The following is a 25,675-nucleotide window of genomic DNA, read 5'->3' as shown; positions in this document are numbered from 1 at the left end:
ATCACAGCATAGACACAGCATAGACAGCATAGACTGCTCTGACGTCTCAGGCGTCTCAGGCGTAGACTGACATGTATCTCGTAATTGCTCCTTGATCTATTGCTACTTAAGTGACATCCAAATCCATCTCACATATTAATGCCTTCAAAGGGCTAGCAGTTTCCAGTCTCTAAAACAACATAAGTAATGAAGACAATGTTGCTCCATAAAAAGACCCACAGCAGGACTTTCAATCTCAAAAACAGTGTTTATAACTTTCTAAAGAGCATGGTTTCCATTAAAACCATAGATGCCTCTCAAAACATGTCTACAGTCCTTTAAGGATGTGATGTAAGACGGGTGGGAAGCAGTGAGTATATAGGGAATCTCTGGATGTCCACATCTCAACACTCTTCCACTGCAGCACTCCCATAGGAAAGGAGTGACAGGTTAAAAAGTATTTTTTCACTCTCAAAAAGCAATTTGAAAATATTTTCAGTACGGATTACCAAATGTGGCCATCTTTGGCTGAAAGAAATGAACACAGATGTAGTTCTCCATTTAACAGCCTGTTTATATTTTGCAGATTTCTCCCTCCAGAGGAGAGTGGTTTGATCTTTTAAGTTGTAATTGATGGAGGAGACCACAGCCCTTTTCTGCGGCAAAAGTATTTTCCAAAACAAATGACCAGTCATGCAGACATAAACACAGCAATGAACCACTCACCCACACACATACTCATTTACAGTATTTATATACACAAATATCCAAAAATGCATGCATGTTAGAAATTTTGCATTTTTTTTTTTTTCTTCATTACCAAATTACATCATCAGCAGCATTATTTAGAATGTGAGGGAACTGCACAATGACACGAAGACAGGACTGTGATCTCACTCACTCTCCAATTTCTAAGGCACCTCTGGGAATTGAACCTCCGTCTGTGGAGCCCTAGTCTTCAACCACTAGGTCACCACCCCATGTCACAGGAAACTGGATAAAGTTTCAGCTTCCTGAATAATGTAGTAATGCCCATGCGTGTGTTTTGTTAAGCTGGGTCTGTGAGGCGACAGCAAAATACATCATGTTGGTTAGAGTTAAATTACCATCCTGACTAAAATGAGAGCAAACACTGACTTGAGACCTTTTCTGTGAGGTCACCTAACATGTCATTCTTTTTGAGGAGTTTAACTTATAGAGACACAATTTCATTGTTATTTGGAGGGTAAAATATATTTTTATGAAATGTCAGTGCTCAACAATAACTGAGCATTTAATAGTAAATTTACACTCCTTGAAAACACTTGACAATAAAAAGTTATGTTCTGCGGTTCAGTTCTTTTACTATTATTATTGTTATTCCATAATTTTCCAATCGCTATTTGGGAAAAACGAAAATGACTTATTCTAGAGTGTCATTATTAATGGACAAACATTTGAATACATCCTTAAGTCCAAGATATGTCATCAAGAATGTCCTAAAAGAGAAAGACTTGCTAAACAATTATTGTCAACTTTTGGCAAACACTAGCATATAGAGATGGTTACAAAGCTAATATAAATTCACTAACAGCAAGAAAACTCTAGGCATTTAGCAGGCATTTTCTTTTCCAAAACTGTAAAAAAAGATCTCTTGCTTTTGACAGTTTCTAACAAGATCTCTGAGGATTTGACAGATGATTGCCTCATTATGTGGTTTATATAATGAGAGAGATGTGGGGGAGAGTCTGATACAGAAACCCTGCTGTAAAAGTATTACAGCAGAACCTGACAACAGCCTGACGGGATAAAAACAACTTCATCTCACATAATCAGGACTGGAATATATCGCCAACATTTCTGTCAGCGGAGTATATAAGCCAGCGATGCTATAAATACATCCCATATGCCCTGTGGTTGCGTCGTTCCAGTGTTTCACACACTAATGTGAGGGTTTGGGGTGAAGAGCGCTCTAACTCTCTTCTCCCATTACAACGGTGCTGTAACAGATAGGGAATGTCAGCGCCCTGTGAGACGTGTGAATGTGGGATGTCTTCTCCTCCAGGCATGTGTAATTTGTGCTGGGCAGGGACAGAAGCAGAGAGAATGAGAACAGGGCCTTGATCCATTGGTGGTTAACCGTAGCTTAATGAGGGGGAAAAACAGTGACGCAACCCTCAACTCAGATGACACAAAGCTCTAAGAAGCACTTGAATGGCCAAAGCAGGACTAATTTTAACATGGCTGGCATGATCAGAGACAGACATAATGACACCATGACTGCAGAATCTTACCAAGAGATGTGATACCACTGTGAAACACGATCCCCAATACAGACAGTTTAAAGAATGAAATGGTTTTCTCTGATGCTGCTTTCCTGGACGTTATATGAAAAGGGTCATAATAAATCAATCCCTACAGTACATACTGTATAAAGTAAAAGTTACGAGCTAAGTTCTTCTTTGTCATGAAATACCAAATAAATCTAATACATGAAAATAAATGCTGAATTTATTTTATATGAATGCATTTTCATATATTATACAGAAATTCATATATGTATTTCTGTATAATTTACAGTAATTTACAAATAGTACATTATATATCATTATATATATATATATATATATATATATATATATATATATATATATATACACACACACATATATATATGAAGTGCAAAAACAGATAACTGGTTTGTTTAGATTAGGTTATAAAAAAAGTGATATATATATACAGTGGGGATCGAAAGTTTGGGCACCCCTTGCAGAATCTGTGAAAATATGAGTAATTTTCAAAAACTAAGAGAGATCATACTAAATGCATGTTATTTTTTATTTAGTACTGTCCTGAGTAAGATATTGTACATAAAATATTTTAACATTTATTCCACAAGACAAAAAAAATGCTGAAATTATTAAAATAACCCCACTCAAAAGTTTGGGAACCCTTGGTTCTTAATACTGTGTTCTGTTACCTGATGATCCTCGACTGTCTTTCTGTTTTGTGATGGTTGTGCATGAGTCCCTTGTTTGTTCTGAACAGTTAAACTGAGCAGCGTTCTTCAGAAAAATCTTTAAGGTCCTGCAGATTCTTCAGTTTTCCAGTATCTTTGCATATTTGAACCCTTTCCAGCAGTGACTGTATGATTTTGAGATACACCTTATCACACTGAGGACATTTGAGGGAGTCAAACACAACTATTTAAAAAGATTCAAACATTCACTGATGCTCCAGAAGGAAACAAGATGCATTAAGAGCTGGGGGGTGAAAACTTTTGAACACAATGAAGATGGCCAAATTTGTCTTATTTTGTTGAAATATAATGCCCTTCGTAAGCAACAGAAGACACTTGTATGTTTCCCGGTACACAAATTAAGTACAATTTACCTTGATCTTCAAATTCTTAAAGTTTTCACCCCCCAGCTCTTAATGCATCTTGTTTCCTTCTGGAGCATCAGTGAATGTTTGAATCTTTTTAAATAGTTGTGTTTGACTCCCTCAAATGTCCTCAGTGTGATAAGGTGTATCTCAAAATCATAAAGTCCCTGCTGGAAAGGGTTCAAATATGCAAAGATACTGGAAAACTGAAGAATCTGCAGGACCTTAAAGATTTTTCTGAAGAACGCTGCTCAGTTTAACTGTTCAGAACAAACAAGGGACTCATGCACAACCATCACAAAACAGAAAGACAGTCGAGGATCATCAGGTAACAGAACACAGTACTAAGAACCAAGGGTTCCCAAACTTTTGAGTAGAGTTATTTTAATAATTTCAGCATTTTTTTTGTCTTGTGGAATAAATGTTAAATATTTTATGTACAATATCTTACTCAGGACAGTACTAAATAAAAAATAACATGCATTTAGTATGATCTCTCTTATTTTTTGAAAATTACTCATATTTTCCCAGATTCTGCAAGGGGTGCCCAAACTTTCGATCCCCACTGTATATATATATATTTTATATACATATGAAGCTAAAATTTCTTACGACATAAATTACTTTGGATTTATTTTTTTATTTACTTTATTACTTTATATTTATTTTTTTGTAATTTCCAGTATTCTCAATGTTGATCCCCATTAGGTTTTCATTAACAAATTACTGTAATACATTTTCAATTTAATTTTAATACATCAACTAATACATTAAAATTAACATCAAATACAACTATGATGCATACTTCTTAAATAATATCTAAGTTTTATATAACTAAATATTTTTTATACTACATATACTATACATAAACAGTATATTTAGTATAAATATACTACACATAAAATATATATTTAGTTATTTATATAAGCTTTACAAAGATACGTTTTTTTTATATGATTAACTCAGATGCAACATTTTCTTCTAAAAAGAGCATTCTTCTCAGGCTCCGATGTGTTTTTCAAATGGATCTGACCAGTGCATGATCGTGAGTAAAAGCAGCATCACTTCCAGAGGTCACGCCCCCTCAGGGGAAGAGGTGGGGCCGTCAGCAGTCAGTATATGTTAGCGGACTGTTAAAAGCGATCACCACGTTGTGATCTCTAAGCACACAGTAATATGAGACAAACCAAGTGGGCATCTGGTTCTGGTTAGTGCTTTGGAAATCTGATTAAAGGAAAATTTCCAGGCACATTGAAAAGTATTCACCGTAATTACTGAGAACAGCTTATACAGATCAGACCACAAAGAACTAAACATGAAACCGATGTTGTGGTTCGCTCCCCTATCAAATATGAGACAATATTAGCTAGGGAGGGAAGTGGGTCTCAAGTGAACAAATTGATGAGGATGGTGGGGGTTTAGGTTGTATTTGGGGAGGGTCAGGGTTCCTTTAAAGTTAATAGGGTATTATGTTTCTTTCCTGTGCAAAATCTTAAGACTTCAGTGGAATAAAACTTTAACACAGTGCCAAAAAGCTCTTCTCAGTGTCATGAGCTTTGATAAACTACGGTTACAACATGAACAGCCAAGCCAAGAAACTGAATGAAACCACAATGACCACAGTCAGTTCATCGTAGAGGAGAAGAAAAAACAGGTCTGTGCAAGCGTGAGGCTCAGCCAAACCTCAGTGTAGACAATAAATCGTATTAGCACAAATAAAAATCTTGATGGATGGTTGTGTTGAGGTCAGTGTTTAACAACAAATCTCTTTTTTTTTTTTTTGGTTGAGTGCTGAAATCAAAACCATATGCTGAGTGTTTGTGCAGTCTGTGTATTGGGGTTTATTGTCAGGCCTCTTAATGGAAAAAAAATGCATAACTTTTTCTTGCCAAGACCAAGGGACAGATTTCATTAAGTACATAAACAGCGTCTTCCACTTTACAGATGTCGATTATTTTGCCTAATTAATACAAACACCAGTAAAGTATTTAGGACATCAGAGCTGACTACTTACCATCCAACACTCATTTTCACAGCAAACTATTTACCCTAGAGAACACAAATCCCCTAACATGTTCCATCAAAACCAACAGTGTAAGTTAGTGCAGAACACAAGAGGGCAGTCTGATCCCTTCACTTTAAAAAACACGGCTTTGTACACGGTTTGATGAAACGGAATGTAATTAGAGCTGACTGTGACTCACTGGAACTGGATCAGAAGGGTCTCAAGGCAAATCGGCATGAGTGTTTTTATTAATCGAGTAATTCTGATAAAAGATTAAAGAAAGACTCGAATAAATGATGTTCATTGTCGGGTGAACTATACCTCTGAGGTGAAGTTGTTCATTTATATATCAAGAGGGCAACAGTAAGAATGCATTGTTGTATTTTCTATTTATTTTGTTTTTCATTTAAAATAAGTGGCACGTACAATGTCCCAAAATAAAGTTATATCCAAAACGTTGACAATGTTTTGCAAGAGCAATTTTGACAGCAGAAGCTGGCTCAGAATAAAAAAAAATTCTGTCACTCACCCCTCGTTTGCCCGGGAAAGATAAGAATGGCTGAGAGAATGGTGATTACATTTGTCAAGCACCACATAAAGTGCCATAAAAGTAATCCCATATGATTTGAGTGCTGTAAGTCTCCTAAATAGATTCGATAGCTTTTTGAAAAACAAACCGAAATTTGCTATTTGACTTGAAGTAATGACAATCTTGCATTTTATTCTGACGCCTGTTTGTTTACATAAAAACAGCAACGAACGAGCGCGCCATCACCAGGAAAATATATGAACTTGCACACAAACCTCATTTGTTGGTGGTTATCGTCTTATAAATAGTTTCTGGTATCGTAAATGCAGCAGTTTTTATCTTCATTATACCTCGTCAAACAACAGACACAATTTCACCAAAATAAGATTTATAGTTTATTTGTTGATTAAATTAGTTACAAAGGACCATTGTTAACTTGCAGAAGACATTTCATAATAAAAGGGGAACATAAAACATAAATTACACCAAATTAGATTTGTTTTCTGTTAAAGAACTAATTACTAATAAGTTTTTAACTTTGAACTGAAAAAAAAGTAGTTTACACAAAAATATTAAGCAGCACATGTTCTTAACATTGATAAGAAAAGTTTCTTGAGAACCAAATTAGCCTTTTAGAATGATTTCTGAAGGATTACATGACACTGAATACTGGAGTATTAGCTACTCAAAATTCAGCACTTGCATTACAGAAAATAAAAATTATTTTAAATTGACATATAATTTCACTATATTGCTGTTTCTACTGTATTTTTTATCAAATAAAGCCAGCCTTGGTGAGAATTACTTCTTTCAAAGACAATTAGAAAAAAAAGATTACAAGACCACACTCCTTTTAGCAGTAGCGTATACACACACACACACACACACACACACACACATTCAGCAACAGCAGCACAATAAATGCTCAACACACACGCTCCTCTCTCATCTTGGCAATCTGAAGCAGAGCCACTTTGGCCTCTTCATCCATGTAACCCTGAAAAAAAAAACAGCTTCTGAAACATAAATGCTACCATCTCCATGGGTCTACTTTTGAAAGCACATTAGATAAGACCATATACATCATGCAAAAATAAAATGCTACCTGTGCTGCACTGAGCAATCGTGTTCTGTAAATTGAAAGCACATGCCTGTAATGTTTTTCACAGTCCTGGCAATAAAAAAAAAGAAAAGAATACATTAGATCTCCCATCAGGTCCATGCATAAAACTACATCTCATATAGAAATAGAGAATACAGGTCATAAAATGCTCTGTTTTGTTGGATTACAATAAAAGCATTGGGGAAAAATGAGAGTTATTTTAAGAGAAGTTAAGATTTTTCTGGAGAGTGATTAACATGTAATGCTATTTTTGATCACAGTCACAGCAGATTTCTTCTAATTCCACAGGACAATTTCATGTTACTCTGTGGGATTGTAAAAATTGCTTCTGCTAAGTCTGCCAAGGTGAAGACCTCTCCAGCCACCCATCTCATGGATGTTTCATGTCCACTGGTGCCCTTGTTGCTAAGAAACATGCTACTGTAACATATTGCCAGCATACTTGCATCCACATGGAGCTGAACAAAAGATGTCTGTCTGTGCAACAGCACCAAAACTCTACAAGCAAACTGAATTTAAATCTGGTTAATATGGATATGCTGTGCTTTCTCTTCTCCACAAACACAGCACAAGAAACAGAATATTCCAAGAATCAAAACCAAACATAATCTAATAATAATTTGATCAAAATCTGTTCTTAGTATTACAAATACATTTGTACTCCAGTAACTGTTGGACTGTATCATGTGTTTTTATTTTACTGGGTTTCTTAATATATTACTTTTGTATTACTGTTGCATTACTGTTATATGATTTTGTATTGTATATATTGAAGAATGCTGGTAACCAAAACAAGCATGTTTCATTTCCAATTGGATGGACAAAGAAAAATACAGTGGAAGACGATGAGAACCAAAACTGGTTACAGACATTCTTCAAAATATCCTCTTTTCTGTTGAAATGGCATGTGGATGAGTAAATGATGACAGACCTTTCATTTTTGGGTGGAATATCGTTTTAAGTTTTATAAAAATGAATATACTAAATAATCTTATCAATTATTCATTTTGAGCCAATCTGCACTTAAAGTACCAACATAAACCAAACCTCAAAGAAATAGCCCTAGAGCAGTGTTTCTCAAACTTTTTCAGCACAAGGACCACTTTATCTTCCAATTTTTTTCTGAGGACCACCTAACAGAATCCCACTCTAACACGCCCCCAAAAACCAAAAAAATAGGAAGGATAAGCTAAATTTAAGTTTAATATGCAACTGTTTCAAGTAAAAAACTAATTATTCAAACACAAATGCAATAATATGATCAGAAATTATTATATACATTTTTATTTAATTTGAAAAAGTAAATGTGAAATGAGTTGCAGCTTAATATGAACAACAAACTGCACATGTGGAAAAAAAACTGCAATTAAACATACTGTAACAGCCTAGGTCCCACTTAATGAAATTCCAAAGAGCCATTAGTTTAAAACTGAGGTGGTGGGTATAGGAAGTCTATGGTTGTAACTATGGTAACAATAAAATGCTGAAAAGAATGTTCCCCTTAATGTCCAATATCACTGAAATTACAGGGATTTTACACATGAAACAAAAACTAGTACATTACAAAACTAATAGATCTGTGGATTCTAGATTTTGAGATTTCCATCTAAAACTTAACGTGAATATTAATGAGACGGGTGGTGCTGCTTATCACACATCAATCTCTGGCTCCAAACACTTGCCTAGTTTAGGTCATCGTTTCGCGGACCACTAGGGGGCGATGGACCACACTTTGAGAATTACTGCCCTAGAGGATAGAGCAATCAGTAACTAACCTCTAGCTGCTGTTGCAGGCTTTGGACCTGAGCCTGGAGGGAGCTGTCAGGCTGTGATGGTCCACAGGAGCTGATGGGTTCTGATAGGTTGACCTGAGACAACCTCTGTCCCTCATGCTCCACTGATGACTGAGACAGAGAACATATGTAATTCAATTTACTGAAGACAAAAAATGTGCCTGTGCAAAACCCTAAGGTGATCAGAGTGTTCTGGATAGTTGGATCTACAGGAAAAATGTATATAACTAATATACAAGCAATAATCACCTTTTCAACTTGATCTTGCAATGTGCTCCCCTGGACTTCAGTTGTGCTACTTTTGGTTTCTATTTCAGATAGCTGCGCATTTTTCACTTCACTTCTAGTGACTTCACTTCCCGGTCTGTCACTCACTGTAGAAGAAGATACTTGGTTATGCTGTACTTCACTTGTGCATGGCTGCCTGGGTTCTTCTGTCTGAACACCCTCATCCTTAATGTTTGAGATGTTCACATTGGCCTGGTTTTGTTGCTTCTCCATCTCTTCAAGGGCCAGTTTGAGTCGCTCCACCTCTTTCTCTTTTTCCTCCACTAAGGCAACAGGAACAAACCTGGCCTGCAGAGCCTCCTGGATGGTGTCCAGCTCAGTCTTTTGTTTATGAAGTTCTCCCAGCAGGCTCTGGTTCTCCTCCTGGGCCCTCTGGTACTTCTGTAGAGACTCGTCAGCTTTGGTTTCAGCCTGCTGCACTGCATCTTTCAGTGAGCTAGTTATAACTGTGTGCTCATTCTTGCTTATGTAGCTCTCCAGATCTATCGTTGGTTCAGGGGTTTCTGTGGTGAGGTCAGTCATGGTGCTCTTCTCATGTGTGGGGCACCATTCTGACGGGGTTTGAGCTTCTTTACACAACATCTCAGCTTGCTGTGTCTCCACTTCCGCTAACCTGGTCCTTAGTGTGTTTATTTGCTCTTCTCTGCTGAGAAGCTCATGGGAAATCCGGCTCAGTTCCTGCATTAAGGAGCTCTGGTTTTCCTTCTGCTGCTCCACCTCCCTCCTGCTCTGGATGAGCTCCTTCTGCATCCTCCCTAGTTCGGCTACGGCTGCCTCCCGCTGACCTTTGACCTCTTGGAGCTGGACTCTCAGTTCTTCCACCAAGTGCTCCCTGACAGCCACTAGATGAGCTTGCATCTGTCTCACTCGGGTTTCCGAGCCGGCCATCCTCCGCTGCACCTCGCCCAGGGCCTCCTCCAGCTCCCACGACCGGTTATGGGCTGCATGCAGAGCTTGCTCGCTGCTTCTCCTCAGTCCTTCATACTCCTGAGCACGCAGAGCCAGTGCCGTGTCCAGCCTGTGCACCTCCGCCTCTGCTGCTTCTTGCCTTCTTCTTGAATCTCTTAGTTCTCTTTTAAGGGCCTCCACTTCACCAGGCAATAACTCCATTGGAGCAGATCTCACTGGCACAGGAGCTGACTGTGTGGGCCTGACCTGAATAATTCACATAGGTAATGATAAAGTAGGAAATACATTGTTTGTGTGTTTTAATTGAACTGCAGTAATGTTTTTTATTTTGATGGCTCACGTCAAGTGAGGATATGACCTTTTAATCTTTCATTTTAAAAACTACTTAACTATATTAGTTGGTGAACTGCGTAAAAGTCTATATTATATTAAATTATTACTACTACTGTTAATATATAAAAATATAGAATAAAAACATTACATCTTCTAAAAAAGAATTTTTGTATTACAAGTACATTTATTTTTTTACTGGTTCACACACAAAATATACTAATTGATTTTTTAGTTCACCCTATTGTCGTTCCAAACTTTTATAAGTTTGTTTCTTCAAAATATCTTCTTTTATGTTCAACATAAGAAAGCAACTCAAGCAGGTTTGAAATGACATGAGGGTGAGTAAATGATGACAGTTTTTATTTTTGTGTGAACCATTGTTTTAATGTTAAATATATTTTAATTGCCTAATAAAAAGACAAACTGTGCAAGATATCAAGGACATATTAAATCCACATATTAATGTCACTGACATTCAAGGAATAGTGAATCAAAGGTAAATGCAAATTTACCATTACATTACTTGATCACCAATAAATCCTCTTGCAGTGAATGGGTGCCATCAGAATTATCCACACATCTCCAGTTCATCAGTAAACATGAAGCGAAAAGCTGCATGTTTGTAATAAGAAAACTTAAACTGCACCCATTCACTGCAGAGCACCTACTGGAGAGCAAGTGATATTCTGCTTATTTACTTCAAATCTTTTCAGATGGAGAAACAAACTCATCTACATCTTGGATGGCCTAAGGGAGAGTACATGTTCATCAAATGTAAATTTTTGGCTGAACATAGCAGACATAGATCAAGTCAGGTTAGACAGGGTACCTGTGTACAATCCAGATTCTGACTTGGTTTGGCACCTTTTCCTTCAGGGAACAGAAAACATGTTTAAAACATAAGAGCCCAGGCCTGAAAGCTTTTGTGATATGACTGATCGCAATCCTGATGTTCTGCCATGATAAAAATAAAATAAAAGCATGTTTTCCAAGTTACCTTCAGCAAAGTGACTGCCATGTTCCCTCTGTAATTCAGACACAGCCCTTTACTGATGACATCCACAACTGATCACAGGACCACAATCAGCTACAGTAATGAGGAAAACGACTGCCTCATAGCCTTCATTTAAATAAAGAAACTCACTGTTAGTGGCTCTGACAAAGGTTTCTCAGTCTTTACCGATCCTGATTTGGTCCGACCAATCCCTGTGGATGGGGGTTTTGCCTGCATTTGGAAAGAAAAACACTATGATAATCAAAAACCATCCATACATTTTAAATTCAACATCATAAATTATTTTTCCCAACAGTACGTGTACATCAAATACTATTATATGTTAGTAGTAAGAAACTATCATTTTACAAATGTCTGAATTATTCACATGAGCATGAGAATCAGTTTTCGTCTCCATCGGCAGCTGGAGAAGAACATTACATTTCATCAAATTGATTTCCATCGTTGCAGAGATGGAGACAGTAGCACCAATCGTTATCAAGTCTCTAGGTACAGTATTAGGATGGCTCTAATTAAAGTCCACTGCGATAAGTGTTTAAGACTCTAGATGGCAGTAAGATCAATAAACAGATGAAGTCAGTTTGAGTGCGGCAAACCAATGACCTTTTCGGATGCTGTTAACTGTCTCTACTGTCTTGGATTATAAATACTTGAACTTGAATGTGAATATGCATGCAAATGCGTTAAACAGTAAGCTAAATGTCAGTGTTACCTGTTGGATCTTCTGTGAAACAGAGGCAGTTTCTTTAGCTGAAAACAAATTTGGGAGAAATGTTTTTGAACATGATGTTACTGTTTGTAATGCACAACATTTCAGATAAGCATTTGTTGCATTTAATTATCTGGAGATATTGAATAAGCATCTTTCAGGGACCCTAGTGACCATCTAACAATAAGCAGCTGATTTGCTTGGAATAAGGCTTTCTCTTAGAAAGGCCTCGTCCTATAAATAAAACAGTTCTCGGAAAAGAAATACAGACCAGTCACCTCTTGAAAATGATTTCCTTTTAGTGTTAGGATATGAGAAGTTTCTGTGAGCACAGCTGGATCTGAATCTATCAGGCACTTCTCTTAAATGACATGACATTACCCTCAAATGGTTGATACAGCAGGTCTAAATTTAAAACTCAACTGGCCTGCTGCCTGCAACAGCAAGTTCAGTAATTGCTACATGTAAGGGTAACAAGACCACCAATTTGCACTGCCTTTCTGAAAAAAAAAACAGCCTTGCTGGTCACAAGATTATATGATCTTCTTCAGACAATGACATAGTGAAATAACATTTCACTCCACTTTACAAATGTATATTGCTAGAAAACGGGAAATAAGTTTGACAAGGAACATGTTACCTTTAGTGATTTTTTCCAAGGCATGTTGTACAAGTGTGATCAAGTCTTGTTTCTGACTTAGTCTGGCGTAGTGGTAAGCATCATGGCCATAAATATCTACTGCAGAAACATCAGCCTTAGTTTTCAGGAGAATATCCACTGCTTCTTTACAAGAGCTCTCACAAGCTAAGATAAGCGCAGTCCTAGTCAGAACACATACAAATACAGAACATACTGTCAAATAAAGGAAAAGTCAAGAAAAATGGAACATAGAAACAAAATTGATCAGTTGGTGTGGCAATAATAATGTCAAATCAAACCGATACTTTCTGCAATGTCTTTAATTGCATGAGCTTTATCTAAATGACACATCAAGAGCAATTCATGTTCTAAACCAAGGGGCTAACAAGTATGGCAACCCCTGTTCTGAACTATATTATTACATTGTTTATTACATCAATCGAATGCTGTTTCTACTGTTACCGTTAGTGCCTTGGATCGCATAATGAGAAATGTACAAGCTATTTTTTGTAACGTTTTGTCATTTCGCATTATGCTATACCATTACCAAATATCAGATTAAATGTTTTTAAAATCAACTGCTTGTCATTCAATTAGCCCAGGTTTAGTAATTGATTTTTTTGGAAATTATTGAATGTATACGCTTCATTGAGATTATGGACTTCAGTTTTACCCACAATTTTTTTGTTTATGTATTATTATTCAAAACGCTTGGCCCTAACAAAACAAGAAAAGAAAATAAGTTGCCAAAAAGACTGAATCCATGATTTGGTGATAATAGTGTAATGAGAGGTTTACAAGCATTTTTGACCAGTAACACCATTTAAGTAAAGGTTAAACAAAACAAAACAAGGGTAAAGTTAATTCTTGCATCCTTATAAAATATAAAATCAAAATATAAAATGTCAAATATTGCAAAAAATCGTTGCTGCACTTGCTAGTTTATTGAATGCTGATGAATAGCAAATAAAGGTATTCTGATGAAGCTTCACTGCTGCTTTCTGCATTGAAACCCTATGCCACTTCAATGGAATGAAGATGGTATTCTTAAGGACACTGGCAGAGTGCAGTTTGGATGACCTAAGACGCCCTTTTAATATTAGGTTGCAAGTTGATTTACATCAGTGTACAGACTGGAACTGAATATAAACATGCATTTGCATGTAAAATGTGATCTACCTCTTCTGGTATTTTGGTTATACAGATTAGTTGTTTTTTTATGCATCATTAATAAAGACGATAAAACCTAATAATTTTTAAATAATTACTTGTTTTGCTTGTCTCGAAGAACAGAGCGTGCTCCAAATTGCACAAGCATCTGGCATGCTCCTGGTTGGCTCATCTTAGCAGCAAGCAATAAGGGAGATCTACCATCCTGAAAAAGGTACCAAAAGTCAATGCAACATACATTGCAACATCTTTTTGGTTTCAATTTCAAAATCAATTCTTCTATCTCCCTTTCTCACATAGCTTATTATACATACACGCTGTGCAAAATGAATTTCTGTTTCAAAACCTATTTTACTTACAGCATCGACAGCATCAATAGATGCACCGCTGTCACAGAGCATTTTGATGGCGGTTTTGCAGCCTACATATGCTAAAAAAACAATTAGACACAAGACATTATAATTTTCCAATCAAACCTGACAGTTAGACACTATATCGGTCCTAGATGCATCACCATGCAGTAACTGAAGAATTTATAATGAAAGATCTGCGCAAAAGAATAACAACAATAAATCTGACACACACTCCCAAAATGCAAAGAAGGAAACTGAAAGAACTCATTGTCAAGAGCCTCATTTGTGTTTTTGTCAGTGAATTCAATTAAACACTTCTATAAGAGGTATAGGGGGCCATGCTCATAAAAAGTTTATTGCTTTAGAATCCTAAAACATGTACATACATGTTCTATAGAATTTCAAATCGATTTAATTATTTTAGATTCTAGCATACCAAAGATCTGCCATCTAATATTACAGTGTGGTATTAAAATGTGTTGCTGTTGTGCAGTTGTTAGTGGAGCATGTTATTAACTATACATAGTTTTGCCATCTTCTCAAACCAAACAGCAAATCTTCTGCCAAGAAACAATAATCTTTAAGGCTTTGGAACAGATGCAAGTCTTTTCTAAATAGTGGATTTGATCTTAATTAAAGGGATGGTTGATTGCGTTAGTTTGTAATGTTGCTGTTTGAGCATAAACAATATCTGCAAAGTTACAATGCTGAAAGTTCAATGCAAACAGAGATATTGTCTTTAAAAATTGTGGCAGTTTAATGCCTACAAAAACGGCTGGTAGGGACTACGAGTTACTTCCAGGTTTCATGTCACAAACAACAAAGTTATTCTGACCTTTAACATTCATTAGACAACTTTTTTTTTTTTTTACCAATTAAACTCTTTGTGGCCGTTATGTTTTGAGGCCAAACTAACTCAGACATAAGTATATGACCTTTACATTGCACAAAGCTTAATTTCTAGAGAAAAAAAAAGAATTAACCATTAAAATTACTTAATTTAATAACGTGACATTATAATATAAAACCAATACTAAAATGTTCAGAAAAACATCCCTGTTATTGCACAAGGCTCAGTTTTTAGAATGACAATTTTGTGTGTTTTATAATAATTTTACAACTTTTAATGTATGCAACAATATAAATTAAACAACAATACCTTTTGATCTAAAAGTAACAAACCAACTGTAAAATATTCAGTATATTATTCCCTATAATGCACATGGCTTGGTTTTTCAGATTATGTCTTCATTGTTTTTATATACAATACTGAATCCATATTTGTCATGTTTTATATACTGTTATAAACTGTTTATATCCAATAAACTGTTCCAAATTCCAATTATACACTTTATATGTATAGAGAGACAAATATTTTTCACATAGCTATGAGACGCGTTAAACATGGACTTGTGTATATTAAAAGCTAACATAAGCAGTAGCATTTACAGTTAACAGTGTATCTAAATGTTTAAGACAACAGCAAACGAGAAAAAAAAAACGAATCTGTCAGGCTTCAGGAGCGAGAGGACAGTTCAAGAGCAGGGTTTGTTATTGTTTTATACTTTCAGGATGTTTCATTTTGAGAAAGTTGTTTACATAATATGAAACTTTAACGATGCACTGTAGTCTGCAAAACAAATGCAAATGTGGTTTTATAAATTATGAAAACTTTACTAACATTTTAAGTGGAATAATGATAAAATAAATCAAACAAATGAAAAATTATAAAATATTTAATTCTATTTTATTCTATTTTATTATGAACGCTTTGATATCTAGATCTAATATTTTCCACTAAAATACAATTTTGACACATCTTAAAAAGCAAAAAATTCACATACCTGCATCATGCAAAGCTGTTCGACCCTGCAGGTCTGTGCAGTCAACAGGACATTTACACTGTTGTAAAAGAAATTAATTATTAACACACACACTTGAGCAATATTATACATTCTGAATTGATATAAAATGTGATTTCAAATCTTAAATGACTTATTTCACAGCTTAAGTTCGGCTACATATTTCTCTGCTCAACAACCTAGGATACTGAGGAGAATGTAAAATGCATAAATGCCATATTAAAGCACATGCTCTCATCATGCATGCAAATATAAATGTGCAATCTGGCTCAGTCATCAGATTCCATTTGTATGGAATTTTCACACTGATGCTTAGGGTGCATTTTATTTCCCCTTCAACTTCTTTTAATACTTTACATTGTTCATGGTTTTAATAATCATTATCATTTTAATTTTTTTGCTACTTTAATGCAATTGACTGCCCGTTGAAACTCATTTCCTTCGCTTTCACTTGCATTTAATTACTGCTGTTTTCACATCAAAGCATTACGAAAAATAATTCACATTTTCATACCAGATAACACACCTCACATTCTTAACGGTGCGTTTGTGAGCAAAAAAGAATTGTTGCTATGATACAAAAATGAGAAATAAATTGCTCCAGCCCTGCCATAAGCGCTCAGCTTTATGTGGAGATCAAAAGCAAAAGAAAGTCCAGAGAAAGAAAAAACGAATAAACAAGGGCTTTAAACATAAAACACAAACCATAGAGGGTAGGGGAAGAAAAGAAAGCATTGAGCAGTCTTTGGCAGAGCAATCGCTAGAGGGGCTGGTTAGATGTCAACACTGAGACATTCCAATGTGGTTTCTCATTAAGTCTTTCTTCCTGTGATTGTTATTGGAGGAAAGCAGTGGACAGTACCTGCAGTAGCTTTTGCACACACATGGAATGACCGCCTGCTGCAGCCAGATGCAAAGCTGTTTTACCTGCAAACAAGAACAACAATGACATTTACAAACAAACTTACAGTTAGGTCCAAACGTCTGAAATGCACATATTAAATACTATATTTTTCTAAATTTGGTTGGTCACTCTTTTGCTGTAATTGCAGCAGCAGCTGCATAAACTCTACAAGTTTGTCTAAAGCCTGATGATCATGTTCTCACAATTTGAAAATGATCCACAGAGCTTCTTGGGCTTCAATGGAAACAACAACATTTGGTCACTTGTATAATTTGCATCAATTTCAGAAATTTGCGTATTTAATAGTTTGATTAGTGACCTACAAATAGTGCAGAATCTCATTCATTTTAAGCCATAATGTTTTCTTCGCTTTATATTTTTCAGTCTAAACCTTCTTGTTTATTTCCAAGTTTATATTAGATTTAGAATCCCAATTTTTCAGTGGGGTCATTTTACCACAGAATATCACACGTATACCTACTTAAAATATGCATTTTTTTATAAATATTCAGAGAAAGGAAGTCTTACCGGCAGCATCTACAGCCTTCACGTTGACACCGTTCTCCAGGAAAACATTTAGACTATTTAAGAGGCCTCTGCTAGCAGCAACATTAAACCTTAAAAATAACATACAACTAAAAATATTAAAAGATAAAAGTATAATTATCATCAATAACATTAACAGTTTCATTTGATGTATTTAACCTCTTAACTGAATACAGACCTAAGGTTGGTCTCTTTGTAAAGAAGACAATCAACAGATTATTGCAGAAGTGAAAAAAACGAAAGGAAGAAAATAAGTTATAGAAGGTTAAACTTACTGGAAAGAAAGTGTAATGTAAATTTTATTTAGTTTTTTTGTAAAATAAATATTTTACAAAACAGGTTTTAATCCAAATTTGGCATAAAATTAATGCTATATGTTTAAATAAGTTGTGTTCCAAATTTGAAGTTGATATATAAAAAATTTAGGTTACTATGCTATTCTGTTTCGGCGTTATACCACATTTTTATGCATTACTCTGTCACAAATGTATACATTTCTTATATTTTATACATTATTAATAGATCTTATACATTTCCTATCACAAAATAACCCCCAATTATGGAATCTTGAGACTTACGACTTTACGATGATATGTATTTTGTTAAGATTCTTAATAAGATTCTAAAAACTTTTGATTCCAAAAGACCATAATACCTTATGTAATATGACACCCTGCACTAAGGGGGAGGAGCCTGCTGAAATATATTAAAGAACCATTTCTATGGTAACATAATATCCGATTTCACAGGATGAATTTTGAGGTTTTAAGCTTTCAAATTATATAAATGATGAATACTAAAACATGTGATGGGAAAAAAGGAAACAAATAGATTCTTTGTGACAAAGGTCAGAGCTCCAGTTCTGGTGTATATGTTTTGAGGTGCACTCTTGTCATAAATTAATCTATTACTGCTCCTACATTACAACACTTAACAACAAACAGTGGTAAAATATCTATTTAAAAGTCTTGGATCTTTCCAACGGTATTTAGTTTGTCATGATTAGATTAGTATTCAATTGTAATATATTGAAGTAAACTTAGTTTAGGGGTTTTAAATGCAACATGAATAATGTATATCAGTGCATATATTCAGACAATTAATATTATCATACTTCTATGAAAATCAACAACATATAGGTGAGTTTACCAGTGATTTATTATATGAGGATGTATTAAGAGCCAAAAAACATGAAAAGAAACATGCAGTAACATAGCAGCCGAGGCCTGTTTCAACAGAAAATAGACGCAGCCACTCCTTGAGCTTAGATACAAAATAGGCATGAGGCATCAGTGTTTATTAAATCACTAAGACTGCTGGTATTTGAAAAGTGAAATAGAGGACAAAAGAAGGATCAGCCAGATGTAGGAATGAGTATAGACAACACTGTGGAGCATAACATTAAATCTTAAAGGAATGAAAATCAAATGCACAGGAAAAATTAAAACTTTCCTTATTCCATTTTATTGGAAAGGTCCAGGCAAGAAAATACATATATTCTTTTTGACAGAAAAACGTTAGCAGGTACAAAATCTTTAACAAAAACAGGACATGACTGAAATCCTGTCATAGGCCTGACACACCTAATGCATAACAACCCCTTTAAAAACAGCTGACCTGAAGAGATAAGACAAGAAAAATAGGAAAATTACAGGCTGCATTTAATACTGCACACCATGTTCAATTCTCTCCCATAAACATATTATCACTAGAGCACCGCTGTGCTACACATTTATGATTATCTATTTACTGTATGATGATTTGTTTAATCTGCAGAACAACTTCTCTGCTTTCCATGTTTCTTTTTTCAACAGTTATGAACCTCTTTTACGCCTTACATGGCTCCATTGTACCGTAAATGGGATATCATGCTGTCTAGTCAGGTATGAAAAATTAAGCACTTGTTAAAACCTTGTAATTGCTTTTTTCTTTCATTTTGAAAAGTAAAAAATAAAAGTAGATAATATCTAAACCAAATGATAGAAGCAACAAACATTAATATTGGGAACTGTTTTCGAAGTTAGCAAGAAACATTTTTTCCCCCTTTTTAAAAAAAATCTAATTATATTCTGTCTATGAAGCAAGCAGAGAGGATGGAACTGGAAAGAATCTTGCTATGCTATAAAAATGTTACAAAATAAGACTATGAGATTAATGTCATATTATTTTGAGAATATCAATAATATGACAATAAACTCGTAGCAATTCAACAATAGAATAAAGTCAAAAGTCAGAGAAATTTTGAGATTTAAAGTTGCAACATTTGGAGAATAAATTCAAACCTGCCAGAACAAAGTTGTGGCAACAAATCTTTGCAATATGAGATTAAATGTATAATATTCTGAGAATAAAGTAATAATTTTAAACATTAAAATAGCAAGCTGCAAAGCAAAATCATTCACACGAAGCACTCACATTGGATGACTTACGAGTGAAAATTACGTAATTAAACAGGTTTTAGCCAGGAAAGGCTTACATTTTTACATTATTAAAAAAAAAAGTGTGTGGCAGGCCCATGGAGGAAAGATCTCATTACAGATTGTGAAAGCTTTGTCAATTATACAATAAAGGAATACAGAAGTCTGCACAAAGCAAACAGGGCATTCTAGATAACTTATCCTTAAAGGTGCCATATGCAAAAATTGAGGTAAAAATATCCATAACATGACCTACACGCATCAAAAGAATGAGAAGAAATAAGGGCGATGATGTCATTAAAAAAATGTCAAGTTATAGTGCTGCAGAGATATCAACCTTAATTAGCATTAGCATTACTAGCCCCGGCCCGACAGGTGTCGTAATACCAGTTTCGGCCATGGGAGGCGGTATGCAGGCAGCATAACCACCAGCCAACCTGCAATACACGAATAACTCGCACGTCTTGTGGGCGTGTAATTGAACCTGATGTCAATCGTGTGGAAAGTACAGCCCACTAGTTCATTTCAGTTCAGGCAAGAGAGCGTCACCCGCTACAGGGAAACAATCGCGCTCGGAATCACAAATCAAATTAACATCGGCACTGCTTTTAATCGCTGGATACAACTGATGGACCTGAAAGAAATGAGATTCGACTCCGAACTTGCAACATTTCTTTTGGATTGGTAAGTTAGATGCTGTTAGTATTTCGCTAGAAGTTTGTTTTATATGTTTGTGTATTTGTTTTCGGGAAGTTATAACATAGAAATGTATCGATTTTGAAAGCGATTTTGTGTTAGTTGTGGGTAGACTACGGCTCTGTGCAGTAACTGTCGCTCCACCTGAACCAGTGTTGCCAAGTCTGCGGTTGTTTTTCATGTCCGCGGTTTGAAGCAATCCCAATACCAATAACGTGATATTTAGCCCCTAAAATGCTAATTTTACCAGGGAAACCCTTCCCAAAAATTTATATTTTAACCCCGGGAAGCAATTTTTATCGGGGAACCTCCCGGAAACGCGATTGGGCTAGTTTTGGACTAGTTTTAAGAAGCAACTGGGCAGGATTTGTTGTGAAAACCAGGCAACCCTGATCTGAATGCACATGCTGGAGATATACTTATAATTACAGGAGCGTCTTTACTGATGAGAGGTGCATGAAAATCGCATTCGATTTTTTGCACAGCCCTATTATTATATCATAACTAACCTGCTCTGTCTAGTCTGTTGGTATCCGTGTCCTCTTTGCTTCGTGGTTTTTCTGTGCGTGAAAAAATTGATGTGTGGCGTGAAAGCGTGTGAAAAGAGTCAATTGCGTGTGTCTCACGGTGAATGCTTGAGAGTTGACACATTAGTTCCCAAGCAGAATAAAGGACAGGTTGATTATTGCTGTTTAGCGTTTGTATTAATCTATGATGTGTCCCTGTTTGCGTACAGGGACATTAAAAATAAATTAAAAGTGATACGTGGACCAAGGTGTCTGAGATTGTTCATTTTAAGTAAAGGATCCTAATATTTCATCCACAACAATATTTAATGAGGTTAACTTATAACTCCTTGTGGTTAGTCTGCACGAGATCAACAAGCTTGTTTGCTTTGCGGCCGCTTTAAATACAAAATAAGCATTCCATCTACGTCAGAGCGTCTGAGCGCTCACAAATCTTTCTGCATCGTCGTGAGCAGAGCCGCAAGAGCGATTTTTGACGCTCTAGACGCCGGCGGTGTGAACGCACAGTTAGGCTTCGGCTATGGCTGTAGTGTTGTTGTGAAAGTAGGGGCGGAGCATAGAGACTATGCCGTTTCTCGTTTGTTACTCTAGAGTAGACCAATTCACTTTATTGAGGCATACTGCCCCATCTGGTATGGAATGTGGAGTATGACTTGATTTTTTTTGCCAAACATTACAGATGGCACCTTTAAGGGTAAAATATAAGATTAAACCAATGCAGAAGTGGGATTTAAATAGCATTAAGGGTGAAATTGCTTCAGAATTTGTTTAGCAGTAAAAGACATGGGTCAGTGTACATGTGACACTTATGTTCCAGGCAATTCTAATGAAAAAGAAGAAAAAAACGACAAAACTTGAGTGCTACAGACTCCCTACTTTTCATTCAGAAGCAGCTACTGGAAATAAATTCAACAACAATCAAGGCATTGTGCACTGCTGTGGAGGATGAGGGAACAAAAAATAGGGCTATCGAAATCCCTTCCCTCATTCCATGGCTGGACATTTGCACTTTTATTAAAAAGCTATCTTTTGTGGCAAGAGACGAGTGATGAAATGCATTTAAAAGAAGTAAGCACAGGAGTCCCAGCAGGGAGGAAAGAGATATGCTTTTGAGATTCACATCAAATCAAAGATCGCAAGACCACTTGATCCTAGAGCCCTTCACAGAGGGGTTCGCTTCCACTTCAAAACATAGTGCAGGAATGAGCTCAGTAGTGCACGGATCCATAGAGGATGCTTACTGACTTTAAAATTAGCTGTCTTTGCAAAAATGTTATGTCAGTCAGTTTTGCTGCATACAGGTAGAAAATATAGATTATACTTATGTAGGGAATTATTCTCAGTAAAGAGTACTAAATACTGCTCTCAGTACAGTGGATAGTAATTTTTAGCATCACGTAAGAGATGGTCATTTGAAAGTGGCACTTACGCAGAATGGCCCTCAGGGTCTAGTTTGGTGGGGCTGGTTCCTTTCTTGAGTGTGGCTGTGAGTTTCTCTATATCTCCATTCTCTGCTGCCTTCATCAGACGCTCATCATACTTTCCCCAGTCTGTGCTCTGAGACGATGGCAAATATAAAAAATAATCAATATTTCACAGCCTATTCTACAGCAGCTCAACAGAGCCATCACTGGAAGTGTAGCCTAATCAGTTTAATCATTGCATGTTTGGCTCTGCTAATAAACACTTTATTTGTTTTAATAATAAATAATATTAATAAAAATAATAATAAATGTAAATCCACATACATTCCACAATATGATATATTTCCTCCTAAAATAACAATATTGCTGTGCATAATTAAAAAATTTGCATTGCTACTATACTGAGCAAGCTGGAAAGCTGTTTTGGCCAATCAGCATTCAGCACTTTTAGAACTATCCTGTAGTTCACGGCTCTGGTTTACACCAAGGTGATGCTGAATTCTTGATTTTGATTGGCTGTCAGACGTTCTAATCTGTCTATTATTTTCAATAACCGCACTATGAAGTAGTTCCAGGTCTGATGAACGCATTACAATTCCATATGGCCAAATTATTACAGTTTTTCAAAGAGCCGTGGTCTACCACATCCTAAAGAAATATGATAACATTAAAAACAATATTTGTGAAATGATTCTACAGTTGTATTTCATTGCAACAGCACAGTAAACAATCTCTGATTATCTCACTCACTCATGCGCAAAGTGTTTTACTAGAAGCATATGTGAAATGCAGCGATAAAATCAACTACTGAGATTTTGCGTAATTTCTGAAGATACGATAAACGAGTCCGGAGAGTAGTAGAGTCCTTATCACTATAGACATAAACATAACAATCCATTCCTGGTGTTCAGCAAGATAATATGCAATTTACAGTACAACCACGCGCAGACTGACCATACAACGCCCCATTATTACACACGCTGAGATTGAGGACATATTATGGGCTTGGTCCAAAGTCCTTTTCGAAACAGTAAAACTTGTGTCCAATGTTTACCTCATTTTTCTTAAGTCGTTGTTTGAAACTTTTCATAGTTCCAGTGTAACCGTGCACTTGTCCAGATCTCCAAATTTGCGTCTCTTGTCAAAGTTTTCCTGCTAACTTTATTCCCCCCCCTTGGTTACAAGGTTCAGGCTCTATTGAGACCTGACGCACTCCCATGAACCAATCGTCAGGAAAACTGTGTAACTATGAGCCAATCGGCGAGTCTGGGAGTCTCTGTATGAAGGTCATGCCGTAGAAAAGCTGATTCACATGATTTGCGGGCTACAGATTCCTCAGAGTCGATACATGCCTTCAAAACCAGCTCGACAGTGAGTGTTTGTTTTGGATACAGCTTCGAGTAATACTGTCAGCAAGCTAGTCCTGTTTGCAAACTTGTAAACACAGTTGCGTCATCAATGATTGGTTGGAAATATGCTTCTTTTGTAATTCATCATATGATTTAATAAACATGTAAGTAAGACCTGTTGTCTATACGTACCAGGTTTTAGACATTGCGCTCACAAAATAAAGGCCAGTATCTTTTCAGGTTCCAGAGTTAGTCAAGTAGTAGTGAAAGTATAAATTATCCATTATAGCGCCACCTATTGTCTGTAAAAAAAAAAATGTGTGTGTGTGTCTCTTATTGGTATGGCTTCCAAATTCTTTCACTTACTGTCTCCGAAGCCCAAAAAGAAAACAAATAAACACACATTGATTCCTGCACCTCTAATTATGACCCAAACTTTATGCAGCTTCTTTACATAAGGGCCACTCGTGTATGTTATGAATCACATCCTGCGAATCCCATCCACTTTGTGGTATCATGCCCTCTAAACATATTAACAAAAGGAGATTCATTTCTTTGTTGAAGTACAGAATGACTGAACAATAATACCAATGCTGCTTCTGATACATTAAACGCCAGGGTTATGTTCTTTGAGGTCAAATGTAATTTTATGATTGAGCGGCTCCTGCTCAAGTCTGGGAACTCACCAAACCCAGTAGACAAACCAGTTTCAAACATGAGCCTCTTGAAAGACCTCATTCATTCCACCCTTTAAATATGTTTTATGTAACAGCAGCCGCCCAAATAGTGCGTCTCCATTGCCTTTGCCATTGTGTTTCTCAAAAAGCAGTTCTACAAGTGTTTTAACGGTCACTGTAGCTCAGCTTCTGTTAGGTGATGCTGAGCTACACTCTCAAGTTAACCAGTGCTGCTGGGCGGTTTCTGAACATTTGCAGTCTGCTGAAAAATTATATATTCATCAGTACAGTAACATGCTCTTTTAATTTCATAATGTTTAAGACAACATACTCAAAAGTTGTCATTGCAAACCCCCCAAATGTATATTAGATTAAAGCAAGCAAAGAGCAAAAAACAAAGACTATACTTTTTCAGAAGTGATGGCATCTGCTGCACACCATTGAATTAATATTGCTAAATGACCTTTACTTTTAACAGTAAGATGTGAGCCATCGTTAAAGCGATTCAACATTTTTAAAAGAAAATTGGCAAAAGTCATGTAGGGGAAAAAAAAAATGCAGCAGTCACAGCTGAGAAGAACAATTTATTGACTGACTTGTTTGATAAAAAAAAAAAAATAATAATAGTGCCATCAAACAAAAATTATCAATCACGATTAACCTAATCAAAAATAAGATTTTGCTTACATAATACATCAGTGTGTACTGTGTATATTTATTGTCTATATAAAAACATACACATGCATGTATATTTAAGAAAAATATTTAGTTTACATATTAAATATTTATATATAAATATAAAATATAAATATATAAATGTATATACACATGTAAATATTTTCAAAATATATACTGTATGTGTGTGTATTTATATATATACATAATAAACAATACACATACATGTATTATGTAAACAAAATCTTATTTTGGATGTGATAAATCGCGATTAATCATTTGACAAAAAAAAAAAAAAAAAAAGGAAAAAGACATACGAAACAAAAACAAATGATGCAGCATTTCAACTATACATGACCAGGTTCTGTTTATCAATAATACATTAAAAA

The 25,675-nt window shown here is 35.7% G+C and overlaps 1 protein-coding gene and 1 long non-coding RNA gene across 2 annotated transcripts; both read right to left on the bottom strand.

The window, feature by feature from the left end:
* Positions 1 to 6,258: 6,258 nt before the first annotated feature.
* Positions 6,259 to 17,631, bottom strand: uacaa (uveal autoantigen with coiled-coil domains and ankyrin repeats a). Its single transcript, XM_026287484.1, has 14 exons — positions 17,504 to 17,631; positions 16,934 to 16,998; positions 16,054 to 16,111; positions 14,216 to 14,286; positions 13,955 to 14,061; positions 12,687 to 12,868; positions 12,050 to 12,087; positions 11,467 to 11,547; positions 11,320 to 11,347; positions 11,152 to 11,192; positions 9,042 to 10,235; positions 8,775 to 8,903; positions 6,982 to 7,047; positions 6,259 to 6,873 (listed from the first exon to the last, which is right to left on the bottom strand). Exons 1-14 carry the CDS (start codon positions 17,604 to 17,606, stop codon positions 6,802 to 6,804), a joined length of 2,235 nt encoding a protein of 744 aa, XP_026143269.1. The 5' UTR covers positions 17,607 to 17,631; the 3' UTR covers positions 6,259 to 6,801.
* A 268-nt stretch (positions 17,632 to 17,899) lies between these two features.
* Positions 17,900 to 23,986, bottom strand: LOC113118373 (uncharacterized). The gene is made up of 3 exons (XR_003294311.1): positions 23,640 to 23,986; positions 22,591 to 22,718; positions 17,900 to 19,138 (listed from the first exon to the last, which is right to left on the bottom strand). It is a non-coding gene; the product is annotated as an uncharacterized LOC113118373 (long non-coding RNA).
* Between the last annotated feature and the right edge of the window lie 1,689 nt (positions 23,987 to 25,675).

This window comes from Carassius auratus, chromosome 18 (genome assembly GCF_003368295.1).
Source record: "Carassius auratus strain Wakin chromosome 18, ASM336829v1, whole genome shotgun sequence".
Classification (NCBI taxonomy): domain Eukaryota; kingdom Metazoa; phylum Chordata; class Actinopteri; order Cypriniformes; family Cyprinidae; genus Carassius; species Carassius auratus.
This window is presented reverse-complemented; position numbering and strand designations above follow the sequence as displayed.

Excerpts from the sequence above, each read along its gene's own strand:
- uacaa (XM_026287484.1), bottom strand. The coding sequence starts at position 17,606 with ATGTTATTTTTAAGGTTTAATGTTGCTGCTAGCAGAGGCCTCTTAAAT. Across the intron at positions 14,287-16,053 it reads AACAGCTTTGCATGATGCAG|CATATGTAGGCTGCAAAACC; the intron begins GTATGTGAATTT and ends TTGTTTTTTTAG. Across the intron at positions 11,348-11,466 it reads CTTTGTCAGAGCCACTAACA|AGGGAACATGGCAGTCACTT; the intron begins GTGAGTTTCTTT and ends TCTGAATTACAG.